We start from the raw sequence: 12,709 nt of genomic DNA, 5'->3' as shown, positions 1-12,709 counted from the left end.
GACATCATATTGTTATATCTGTTATTATATCTTGAAAATGAATATAAATTATAAAAGTGCACAAAGAAAAGTTTACATCAATTTTTTGAGTTTAGGTGCCCTCTAGACATGCTGACTTGAAAAAGTTAATGGGCCTTCAGTGCTGATGTACTGCAGTGCAAACTATTCATTTGAGTTGATCAGTGTGTTGCCATATTCTGCCTGTCCTATGCTGCCTGTGTGTGCCATACTATGCTTGCCCTGTGCTTTCTCTGGGAAGTGAACCTGGCAGGGAGTTGTTCTGGGAGCTTGTTAGCATTTGGAAATAGTTGTTAGGGGGGTCCCTAAGGTGTGTCCTGGGGTTTGTTTAGCTATCCACAGGGGAGGAGGAGACATATGGATTCAAGTGTGTGTCTTTATATGGCATAAACATAATGAGCTTTTTTTCCACATATGAGTGATGGGTGATATCCCTGCAGTGAGCACCAATTATTTGGGTTTTCTTGGAGTGCGACCACCATTGATGTGATCATGGTCTTAAACGTGCTTGTGATAACATGGGAGTGGTTTGAATTTGGTGTGTTTTTAATAAGAAGAGTGGTCAAAACGGGCATTGCTTGCATTATCGTCCCTCTACCACCCAGGCCAGAAAAATTCCTGCCCTCGGTACCCCAAAAGCTATGCTAGACGTTGCTTTACCGGGCTGCCCCTTGCCTTGTGCAGCAGTACAGCCTGCCCCTGCTCTGCCATTACGATATTTTTAATCTAGACATTTAATTTAGGGCCCAAGCAACCAGATGTTGGCAAAAGTGCAGGTACTGACCATTATACTTTAAAAGAGAAGGAAAGATAAAAAGCTTTATCGGAAAGGTCTATGTAAATACAGCCATAAGCACTCACAGAAATGCTCTCTGTGAAAAGATTTGTTGTGTCTGTAATTACTGTGCCAGAGACATGCAGCTCTCTCCCCCCTCCCTACTCCCCCCCCCCTTAGGAATGTGGATCTGAGCCAATCAGCAGGAAGCTGACTCATAGTCTTACACACTGAGCATGTTCACTTGGTGTGGCGAGGCATTATGGGAACTTTCTTTACACAGCTCAGCGTTTTTTCTTACTGTTTGGCTTCTGATCATCTGAACAGGTGAAATATGGGGAGACTTAAGGGCACTATTGAGACAACTGAAGGTATGCCTGCAGCTCGAGATTAACTCTCTATTAGCTTTTCCTTCTCCTTTAAGTTTATGTACCCTCTGTGTGTTTTTTCTATTTAATTTTTGCTGACTGCCTTTTGTAAAAAGCGTTCCGTAAGCTTACTGAAATAACATTTTTGTATGCAATTAGTGTGATTTCTCATTTTAAAAGTTAATTTTTACTGCTTTAATTCAGTAACTTTGTAATGCCCCGCACGTGGAAGGGCTTGAGTGTAGAGTTAAAAGCACTGAAGAGATTCTGTGTCGGGTATTATATCATCTGCGTGTTTTCTTTACCATGTTATTGATCTCACAGGAAGCATTCAGTACCTTTTTAAATCAGCCTTTCCTAATTAATAGTACAGTCTGGTGAGCTATGGTTTGTCATGCAAAGACAACACTGCATTCCTTATAATTGGCTATCCTTAAGCCTTGCTTATTCTGGCAGCATTTCTGTAATAAAAGCATTCATTCATATAAGCAAGTTGTGTATAATAGTGTACAATATTTGCTGGTATAAAAGGCTTTTTAAGGACATGTGTATAAAAAGTGATCATGTTTTTGGGACATATTCATGATAATGCTTTCTTAAAATCAGACTTTCTTTTTCCAGGAGTTATGAAGATCCGCTCTCTGATCGTTTTGGGTCAGTTCCAACATCAGGTAGCCTCTCTAGTCTTGGACCTGCTCCACTGACTTTGGCACCTACCAGTGGACCTTGGAGACAACCAGAACTTCCAGAGGTTTTGGCAATGCTTAGCTATACTCTAGATGCTGTAAGGTTAAATGCTGCTGCCTATTTGCAACATCTCTCCTACCGAAATGAGGATGTAAAAAAAGAGGTGTGTTTGTGTGTTTTTCCTTATGTACCGTAAGATTGAAAAACATGTTTTTAATGAGCATATGGATGATTATGGCATACCCTGCTAAACAAAACGCAAGTTGCATTGTCACCCAGGGTTACCATAATAAATCATGGGGCCCCCATACAACCACATCCTGTTCCAAATCTGCTGAAACCTTGCCCAGTTTATGGTAAGTCTCTCCACTTCATGGCCTTCAATGCTCTTTTGATGGTGGCCCTGTTGCTGGGTGCTTGTATGGAAAAATCAAACAGCTGGTGGACTTCCAAGTGTATATTAATGAATTGTTATTAGAAGTTTGAGTGTCTTAAACTTGTAGTGCTTTAAAAAAAAACCAAATTGTCAATATTATAAAATAGATCCCTGTATGATTAAAAGTAATGATCTTTAAAAATATCAGTATCCATTAACAGATAATACCTACAGTGGCATTTTTCATGTTTTGTTACATTCCAACCTATAATTGAGAGCTGGGCTTTAAGGAAGAGTGGGCAGAAAAAGGCAATTACTTAACATTAAAAATAAGAAGGCACGTTTTGAGTTTGCCAAAAGGCATGTCTGCGACTCGCCAAATGTATGGAGGAAGGTACTCTGGTCAGATGAGACTAAAATTTAACTTTTTTCGGCCACTAAGGAAGATGCTATGTCTGACGCAAACCCAACACATCCCATCACCCCAAGAACACCATCTCCACAGTGAAACATGGTGGTGGCAGCATCGTGCTGTGGGGATGTTTTTCAGCAGCAGGGACTGGGAAACTGGTCCGAGTCGAGGGAAAGATGGATGGTGCTAAATGCAGGGATATTCTTGAGCAAAACTTGTGTCAGTCTGCCTGTAATTTGAGACTGGGACAGAGGTTCACCTTCCAGTGGGACAATGACCAGAAACATACTGCTAAAGCAACACTGGAGAGGTTTAAGGGGAAACATTTAAATGTGTTGGAATGGCCTTGTCAAAGTCCAGACCTCAACCCAATTAAGAATCTGTGGTCAGGCTTGAAAAATCCCAGTGGCAAGCTTATAGAGTCTTATCCAAAATGACTTGCAGCTGTAATTGCCGCAAAAGGTGGCTCTACAATGTACTGACTTTAGAGGGGGGTGAACAGTTATGCACACAATTAAAAAAAAAATACATCTTCAAAGTTGTAGGCATGTTCTGTAAATTAAATGGTGCAAACTCTCAAAACAATCCATTTTATTTCCGGGTTGTGAGGCAACAAAACATGAAAAATGTGAATACTTTAGCAAAGCATTGTATATACGTAATTTTTCAGCATGAGAAAAATAAACAAAAATTATGCTGAAAATACATTTTGCCTAATTTATTATAAAGCAATAACAGAGCATTGTTTTGGTTTCATACAGACATGGGCCAAAAAAAGCTGCTGACAGACCAGGCCAGCTTATTGACCTGTGTATGGGGCTCTGACTGGCCTTTCCAACCACTATCTGTCCATTAGGCAGGCATGGTATGGCTGAAGGGACAAATTATAGAATGAGCCTGATATAGCCCACCTCAAGGTGGGCATGTTGGTGAAAGATCTGCTTGTTTGGCGACCTTGCTAAAAGAGCAGATCTTTACATGTGTGGCCAGCTTTAATTTTACTAAATGTGGCAATAGTACTCAGCGCTAAACGGGCCCCTTTAAATGAAAACTTCTTTGTGATGTGCTGAAAATTGCTTGCAGCTTCCTTAAAGAATCCACTTCAATAGCACCTCGAGACATATCCAAAACATGAAGCGCATTAAAAATGAAACAATATAGAGCAAATAGTGTAATACGTTAAGTACAAGATATTGCACCCTAAGGGGCTGATTTACTAACCCACGAATCCGACCCGAATTGGAAAAGTTCCGACTTGAAAACGAACATTTTGCGACTTTTTCGTATGTTTTGCGATTTTTTCGGATTCTGTACGAATTTTTCGTTACCAATACGATTTTTGCGTAAAAACGCGAGTTTTTCGTATCCATTACGAAAGTTGCGTAAAAAGTTGCGCATTTTTCGTAGCGTTAAAACTTACGCGAAAAGTTGCGCATTTTTCGCGTAAGTTTTAACGCTACGAAAAATGCGCAAAACATACGAAAAAATCGCAAAATACCGATCATTACGAAAAAAACGCAATCGGACTCCATTCGACCCGTTCGTGGGTAAGTAAATCAGCCCCTAAGTGTATGTAACGCACCAAAAAGCTTTTTAAGGTGCTTAGTGCAATCCCCCCAACAGACTTAACTATTTCTAAGCCAAAAGGATACTAACTGTTAAGGGTGAATGAACTCCTCCTCTCCAACAGTATGATGAAAGAGAAAGAAAATGTATATAGTGTAACACTGTTTATTAGAAAAGGTAAAATCCTGCACAATGCAGGCTATTCACAAGCATGTATTATGGAGTGAAGCATATGAGAATCTAGCTCAAACAGTAATCTTGATCCAATATAGCTATAGCTCAACGCGTTTCACATGATATCTGTCACGCTTCCTCAGGAGCACAAAAGAAAAGAATATTCCTTAACCCATAACTGTTTAAATGTGTGATCGTTACTTCACTTCCACCTGACAACAAGAAGTGAACCTGTGGTGCTCTTGCGCACCACCTCACTAACACTCTAACCTGAAATGGGCAACTTGGTGAAATGATCCCCCCCTCTTATACCTGGGGAAATTTTTTCCAGACCAAAAAAATACCAATCTCGTGGGATTGCATAGATTTGCCTCTTTAAAGTGTCGTGAAGCTCCATGAAATTAAAAAAATAAATATATATATATATATATCAGTCCTGATGGTGTCTGCACTCCAAGGCTTTAGTATTCTGTGGGGTGCACAGCCAAAATCTGAGTATTTAGCATGAAATAATCCATGGCCGGCACACCCTTAAAATTCAAAAAATTTTTTTTATTGAAAACTCATTGTTTAAAAACCAACGTTTCGGTCCTCATTAGGACCTTGATAAAGATAGCTAAGTACGTTCAGCACAATCCCTGTTCATTGAAATCAGGAGTATTAATGCAACAAGTTGTATTCTGTGCATTGAAAATATGCCATGTAATCATTTCCCGTAAATGATTTGTATAATGAAAATAGTTGATTTGATTTTTTTCCCTATAGCTTTATTTTTTTGCATGTCTTCTATACATGTAGTTCTTTAAATCGGTAAAGTGAAAAAAAATATATAACACTTTGTATTCTGTTGGCAATATCCATTTAATTTTGACTTTGTAATATCATAGTAAAATTCTGAATTATAGGTATGCCGCTTGCGTGGGATACCACCCCTTATCAGCCTTTTGGAGGACCCGCGAGCACCAGTAAGACTTGCAGCATGTGGTGCTCTCAAAAATCTCTCTTATGGACCTGCAAGAGAAAACAAGATGGCTGTGAAAAACTGTGATGGGGTGCCAGCTTTGGCAAGACTACTGCACAGAAGAGGGGAGGGGAAAGAAGGAAGAGAACTGGCGGAGTGTGTAACTGGTGAGCAAAAGGTGTAACAGGGAGGGTTGACTTTAGGGTTATTTTCAGTAAGACATTATTGAAAATATGCATTTGCATTTCTATCTAGGAAAAACAAATTTATTTTTTTTTTGTTTGCTATTGTGTTGTTAAACAGGAGGCAGCCATGTTGTGCTTTGGGCCCAGTTTGTATGGGAGATAACATATTAAATAGCTGATATACAGTGGTTTAATGGGCATCTGTCAGCTGGCTTTGCAAGTAAAAATAGTACACTACATAGGATACACCACAACACTTGAACCTTTGAAGTGCCATAGAATGTAGAATCTGTGTTCCGTGAGTAAAAGGACTAAAGTGCCACAGATCGTAGATTGTACGTTCTGCAGCACTTCCAGGTGGAGAAGCAGCTTTTACAGCTGCTCCTTTGATCTCCAGCTCCTAGGCGTGGGGATTGATCACACCCCAGGTGCCCCTAGACAGGAGTTGATACTATGGGGCATATTTATCACACACACAGCACACATTTTGCCAAGTGCACACACACTCATACACACAAGTTTGTGGCCTTTATTTATTTTTTTTAATCTACTGCTTTTTTTTTGTCCCATAAAAAAACATACATACATAAGTATCCTACCACATATCTTTTCTTTTTTTTGTTTCCAGGTACTCTTTGGAATCTGTCCTCTTTGGACTCTATAAAGATGGAGCTGGTTGACCAGGCTCTTTATACTCTGACACAGGAAATTTTAGTTCCTCACTCAGGATGGCAACAGGATGGAGCGATGCAGGTTGTGGTGGAAGGAAAGCCCAGACATGTTGAGTGGGAGCCAGCCCTAGTCAACACTACAGGTTGTCTGCGGTGAGCTTGCTGAAAAAAACCCAAAACATTTTTTTTTCCTTTACCATTTTGTTCTTATCATAAATGCTTCCACTTTAACTTTTAGTAATATTTCTTCTGAGCGTTCTGAGGCAAGGAGGAAAATGAGAGAATGTGAAGGGTTAGTGGAATCTGTTGTTCATATCTTACGATCCGAAGTAAGCCATGGACAGGTCGATAGTAAGGTAAAGTATCAATTACCTTTTTTCTGTGTATGTTTTGCCTTCCACAACTCTATATGTTTTGTAAGTTTGTTTTTTACATTTTCAGTTTTTTTATTTTCACTGTAAGTTTGTAGTGGGGAACTCATATTTTCTTTTCTTTTAGCTTGTAGAGAATGTTGTGTGCTTGCTAAGAAACCTTTCTTATCACATTCACCGGGAAATCCCTCATGCTGAGAAGTACATGGAAAACCCTCCTAATGCCAGTGCAGAGACCCAAAACCCTAGCTGCTTTGGGGTTCGAAGAGGGAAAGGTAAATTTTACAATGTGACTGTTGCTTCCTTCCATTTTTCACGTGTGTCAGAGAGGGAGAATAAGAACAAGGGAAAGAGAGATCATTAGAGATAACAGCACAAACAAGAGAGGAGAGAGATTGTAAAGCAGGGAAGCAAGTATGGTATAAAGATAGAAAAAGGACAAAAAGTTCTTGGGTTTCTCTGTAGCAGTGTTGCTAATTTCATGCAGACTTACGCATTCATTTGGGTTTTATGTGCACATATATATATATATATATATATATATATATATATATATATATATATATATATATATGTATATATGTATGTATGTATGTTGGCTTGCAAAAGTTTTCGGCCCCCTTGAACTTTTCCACATTTTGTCACATTACAGCCACAAACATGAATCAGTTTTATTGGAATTCCACGTGAAAGACCAGTACAAAGTGGTGTGTGAGAAGTGGAACGAAAATCATACATGATTCCAAACATTTTTTACAAATAACTGCAAAGTGGGGTGTACGTAATTATTCAGCCCCCTTTGGTCTGAGTGCAGTCAGTTGCCCATAGACATTGCCTGATGAGTGCTAATGACTAAATAGAGTGCACCTGTGTGTAATCTAATGTCATTACAAATACAGCTGCTCTGTGACGGCCTCAGAGGGTGTTTAAGAGAATATTGGGAGCAACAACACCATGAAGTCCAAAGAACACACCAGACAGGTCAGGGATAAAGTTATTGAGAAATTTAAAGCAGGCTTAGGCTACAAAAAGATTTCCAAAGCCTTGAGCATATCACGGAGCACTGTTCAAGCGATCATTCAGAAATGGAAGGAGTATGGCACAACTGTAAACCTACCAAGACAAGGCCGTCCACCTAAACTCACAGGCCGAACAAGGAGAGCGCTGATCAGAAATGCAGCCAAGAGGCCCATGGTGACTCTGGATGAGCTGCAGAGATCTACAGCTCAGGTGGGGGAATCTGTCCATAGGACAACTATTAGTCGTGCACTGCACAAAGTTGGCACTGCACAAAGCCGTTGTTAACCGAAAACCATAAGAAGTTTGCTGTGTCCCCTACATGGCTTGTGGCAAACTGCAAACATGTGGAAGAAGGTGCTCTGGTCAGATGAGACCAAAATGGAACTTTTTGGCCAAAATGCAAAACGCTATGTGTGGCGGAAAACTAACACTGCACATCACTCTGAACACACCATCCCCACTGTCAAATATGGTGGTGGCAGCATCATGCTCTGGGGGTGCTTCTCTTCAGCAGGGACAGGGAAGCTGCTCAGAGTTGATGGGAAGATGGATGGAGCCAAATACAGGGCAATCTTGGAAGAAAACCTCTTGGAGTCTGCAAAAGACTTGAGACTGGGGCGGAGGTTCACCTTCCAGCAGGACAACGACCCTAAACATAAAGCCAGGGCAACAATGGAATGGTTTAAAACAAAACATATCCATGTGTTAGAATGGCCCAGTCAAAGTCCAGATCTAAATCCAATCGAGAATCTATGGCAAGATCTGAAAACTGCTGTTCACAAACGCTGTCCATCTAATCTGACTGAGCTGGAGCTGTTTTGCAAAGAAGAATGGGCAAGGATTTCAGTCTCTAGATGTGCAAAGCTGGTAGAGACATACCCTAAAAAACTGGCAGCTGTAATTGCAGCAAAAGGTGGTTCTACAAAGTATTGACTCAGGGGGCTGAATAATTACGCACACCCCACATTGCAGTTATTTAGTTGTAAAAAAATGTTTGGAATCGTGTATGATTTTCGTTCCACCTCTCACGTGTACACCACTTTGTATTGGTCTTTCACATGGAATTCATGTTTGTGGCTGTAATGTGACAAAATGTGGAAAAGTTCAAGGGGGCCGAATACTTTTGCAAGCCACTGTATATATACACACACATATATATATACACACACACACACATATAAACACGCACATATATATATACACACACACATATAAACACGCACATATATATATATATATATATATATATATATATATATATATATATATATATATATACACATACCATATATACTCGAGTATAAGCCGAGGTACCTAATTTTACCTAAAAAAACTGGAAAACTTATTGACTCGAGTATAAGCCTAGGGTGGGAAATGGAGCCGCTACTGCTAAGATTCAATAATCACATAATTAATATAGGACACTCAGTGTTGACCCCCTGTGAACTCTTCATAAATATATAATGTTGGTAGCTGCAGATTAGGGAAAGGTGGATGGAGGACCCCTTGACCCTCCTGCCTTGAAGCTGCATTACAAAGTATCAAGATAAGAATGCTAATATGAAGATACTTTAACATTTAGTTTAAAATAATTAATTATAGTCCCACTTTTGTCCAGTTGTTTTTTTGCACCTACAGTAACTGCCTCCTTCTATTTACCCTTTTGTACCTTATTATGCAGTTCCCACTTCACTCCATATTCAGAGGTCTTAGAGGTTTCTGTGATACTTCACTTTATATTCACTGGGCGCATATTCTGTGACCTGCGTGCAAGTTCACTGCATGTTCTGTGACCTGCGTGCAAGCTGTGCAATGTGCTCATGAGATTATGCATATGGATGCCAATGTGCCCTTAGTTATACAGTTTTTACACATTTGCATGCTTGACAGCTGTAGGCACAAACACTGGAGTAAGGGGCACTAGAGCCAAAAACACTTATAACTATTATATATCCCCTTGGTCCTTACACTTCCGATCTATCCTGCGCTGACATTCATCTCCCCTGTGTCTGCCCACGTCCGCGTTCACATGTGCGCACGCGGGCAGACACGGGGGAGACGAATGTCAGCGCAGCGTATATCGACTCGAGTATAAGCCGAGGCTGAGTTTTTCAGCACATTTTTTGTGCTGAAAAACTCTGCTTATACTCGAGTATATACGGTACATATATAAATATATAGAGATATATGTATATAGATATATACACACACACCGATATATAGATAGATAGATACACACACATGGAGTCTTTCAACTCCAAACTAGAGTCGCAATGCTTCCCCAAAATTGCCAAGGGTCCACTGAACAGTTTGATGCCCATTGTGCATAGGATCACCGATGTATCTGGCATTTAGAGACCCCAAAAGGATGTTAGTACATACAAAGTGTATACGCTGCAATATAAGCTTCCGGCATGTGCATTATGTGCCATTAGACCCCCTAACAGTACGGAGACCCTAGAAAACCATATTTTCCGAAAGTCCACATTCTGACAAAACAAAAATGGGTAAATACACCTTTCTACTGCAAACTACAAAGCTATGCTAAACAGAACATTTTTTCTGAAAATTGTCACAAAGCTTGCATTTTACCCCATTTTGTACCCTCACATTTTTTACTGTATCAACGTAAAACATTCTAAATATGAACGCCAGGGGTCTACTGAACAGTTTGATGCCCTATATGCATAGATTTACCAAACTATGTGGGGTACAGAGGATACCAAATTGAAATACAGCAGACAAAATGTCCATGTGCAAAGACAAGTAACAAAGAACAATGTGAAATGCAATAAAATTGATGATATAAAAAAAAAAAAAAAAAACTAAAATTTTTTTTTTTTTTTTGCCTAATATCTGTGGTCAGAATAACAGTTTGAGTATTTTGGCTTGGTCAAGCGAACAACTATGCATAACTGAAAATGCAATAAAATACCCAAAAATGCACCAAAATCACAGAAAATGTAGTAGAAACAACAAAATAATACACAAAAGGTATTGCGCAGTGCGGTTAGCGAATACGCTATCCGCAATGGCAATAAAACATTTTTTATAAAAATAATAAATAAGAATAATAAAAAAAAAAAAATTACAAATTATGTGTGTGTGTGTGTGTACACTAGGTAAAATGTGTTTTGTGTGCATGTGTGTGTGTGCAAGTAAGTGTGAGTGCTGTAAGTGCTTTGAATGTCTGAAACCCTCCAAAAAATGTGTGTGTGTAAGTATAAGTGTGTGATTGTGTGTGTATTTGGCACTTATCTGGGCAGAAGAATCTGGAGACACAGGAGAGGCAGCTGCGCTTAACGATCTGTGAGTTGGCGGTGTAGGAATGGGGGGGCAGAGGGGGAAGCTGAGGAAGGGAGAGGCAGTGCAGTGAAAGCCACGTACATTGCCTGGCCTTTCCTATGGGGCCCCTGGGCGATCGCGCCCCAGGGGCCACTCGTTCCCCTCCTTGTGTTCGTTGCCTAGGGGCTGGGGAACGAGCGGGGTGCGAAGGAGTGGCTTAAAAAGACGCTCCTCCGCTCCCAAACCCTATACAGAAGGAAGGCTAGGATTGATCACTGCATAGTGGATGCTTCCCCTGCATCGCCTTTTTTCAAATGACCGGAAGCCAAGTTTTAACAGGTATTTTGTAATAAAGCATTCAAAATAATGGTGTGCAGGATAGGGCAATTATTGGGGCAGGGTAGAATAGATTTTTTACTTTTACTAAAATTTTTAGTGTTCCTTTTCCTTTAAGGAAACACTTACAAAATTATCTTCTGGAGAATAGCATTATGAGCTGCAATCAACTTGGCTTTATGAAGAACAGGTCATGTCATGTAAACCTTTATGTACCATATCCTGCATCAACCACGAACTGTCCCAAAAAATACCTCAGGAGTGGGTATAAATCAGTGTATATGTTGACCCCTGGTCCTAGTCTACATAAAACAACGGTTAGCAAATCATGCTAATTAGTGTCATTAGAATTTAAAATCCTTATTTGTTGCTTCTTAAGATGCCCTTTAATCTACCCTCCAGCCTTGGGGTAGTGTGGGATATATAAATTCCAAGGAATAATTGTGTAGTGTCTGAGACAGTTAGTTCTCCACAGTGTGAAGCATATTTCTGTGTAATTTCAGGTAAAAAGGCTTCAGAAGAGTCTGTTGTTGACACTATTGACTTTCCAAAAAGAACAATGCCAGCACAAGGTTAGTGGTCCTCTTCAGAAAAGTTTTTAGCAGTGTTTTCCCCCATACATATATGATACTTCCCCCCCAACTTTTCATATTTTGCAGGCTATGACCTTCTTTTCCAGCCAGAGATAGTGCGGCTTTATATATCTCTTGTGAAGTTATCACACACACCTGCTGTATTAGAAGCTTCAGCTGGAGCAATTCAAAACCTGTGTGCTGGAAACTGGGTTGTAAGTTTCATCTTTACTTTACTTTTGGGGTGTGCTGTATTTAGGAGGTTAGATCCTTAAACATCAGTCCATGAATAAGTTTATTTTCTGAAATGTAAGTGGCATCTCCTTTTATGTTTGTAGGACATTATACAGGGGCTTAAACTGAAAAATGAAACTTCCTCCTCTTCCTTTCACAATTGTTTTAAAGGAACAAGTCAGAATGCATGTATTTTTCCTCTTTTAAACTAATGCCCTATTTATTGACTTATGTTAAAAGGGTAAAATACAATTTTGGTAGTTCGAGTGTAGAGACATTTGTCTATTAACATCTATTTAAAATTTGGCAATATTTTTAAGGTATAGTGAAACTACTCTTCATGATGTTCTGTTTTAGTGTCATTGCCTGAGAAATATGACTGCTTTTTTTTTTTAACTGCTGCTGCTAAACCAGTCCCACCTATAAAACTAGCAGCAATGATTAGTATATAAGGATACAACAAATTACTTAAAGGGACAGTAACACCAAAAAATTAAAGTGTATAAAAGTAATTACTATATAATGTAATGCTGCTCTGTACTGGTACAACTGGTGTGTTTTCCTTAGAAAGAACTATAGTTTATATAATAAAGCTTCTGTGTAGCCATGGGGGCAGCCATTAAAGGCCCCCATACATGGGTAGATAGAAGCTGCCGATATCGGTCCCTCAGGGCCAAACGATCAGATTTTTTTTTTTA

General features: G+C 39.6%; 1 protein-coding gene across 9 annotated transcripts in view; it reads left to right on the top strand.

The window, feature by feature from the left end:
• Positions 1-12,709, top strand: part of ctnnd1 (catenin delta 1) — a 72,211-nt gene that overhangs the window by 38,782 nt on the left and 20,720 nt on the right. For all 9 annotated transcript variants that reach the window (XM_031904699.1, XM_012960401.3, XM_012960396.3 and 6 more), the window contains 7 exon segments: positions 1,783-2,011; positions 5,282-5,504; positions 6,151-6,346; positions 6,432-6,549; positions 6,692-6,839; positions 11,709-11,777; positions 11,865-11,992. In XM_031904699.1, coding sequence (XP_031760559.1) covers positions 1,783-2,011; positions 5,282-5,504; positions 6,151-6,346; positions 6,432-6,549; positions 6,692-6,839; positions 11,709-11,777; positions 11,865-11,992 — 1,111 coding nt within the window.

This window comes from Xenopus tropicalis, chromosome 7, assembly GCF_000004195.4.
Source record: "Xenopus tropicalis strain Nigerian chromosome 7, UCB_Xtro_10.0, whole genome shotgun sequence".
Lineage (NCBI taxonomy): Eukaryota > Metazoa > Chordata > Amphibia > Anura > Pipidae > Xenopus > Xenopus tropicalis.
This window is presented reverse-complemented; position numbering and strand designations above follow the sequence as displayed.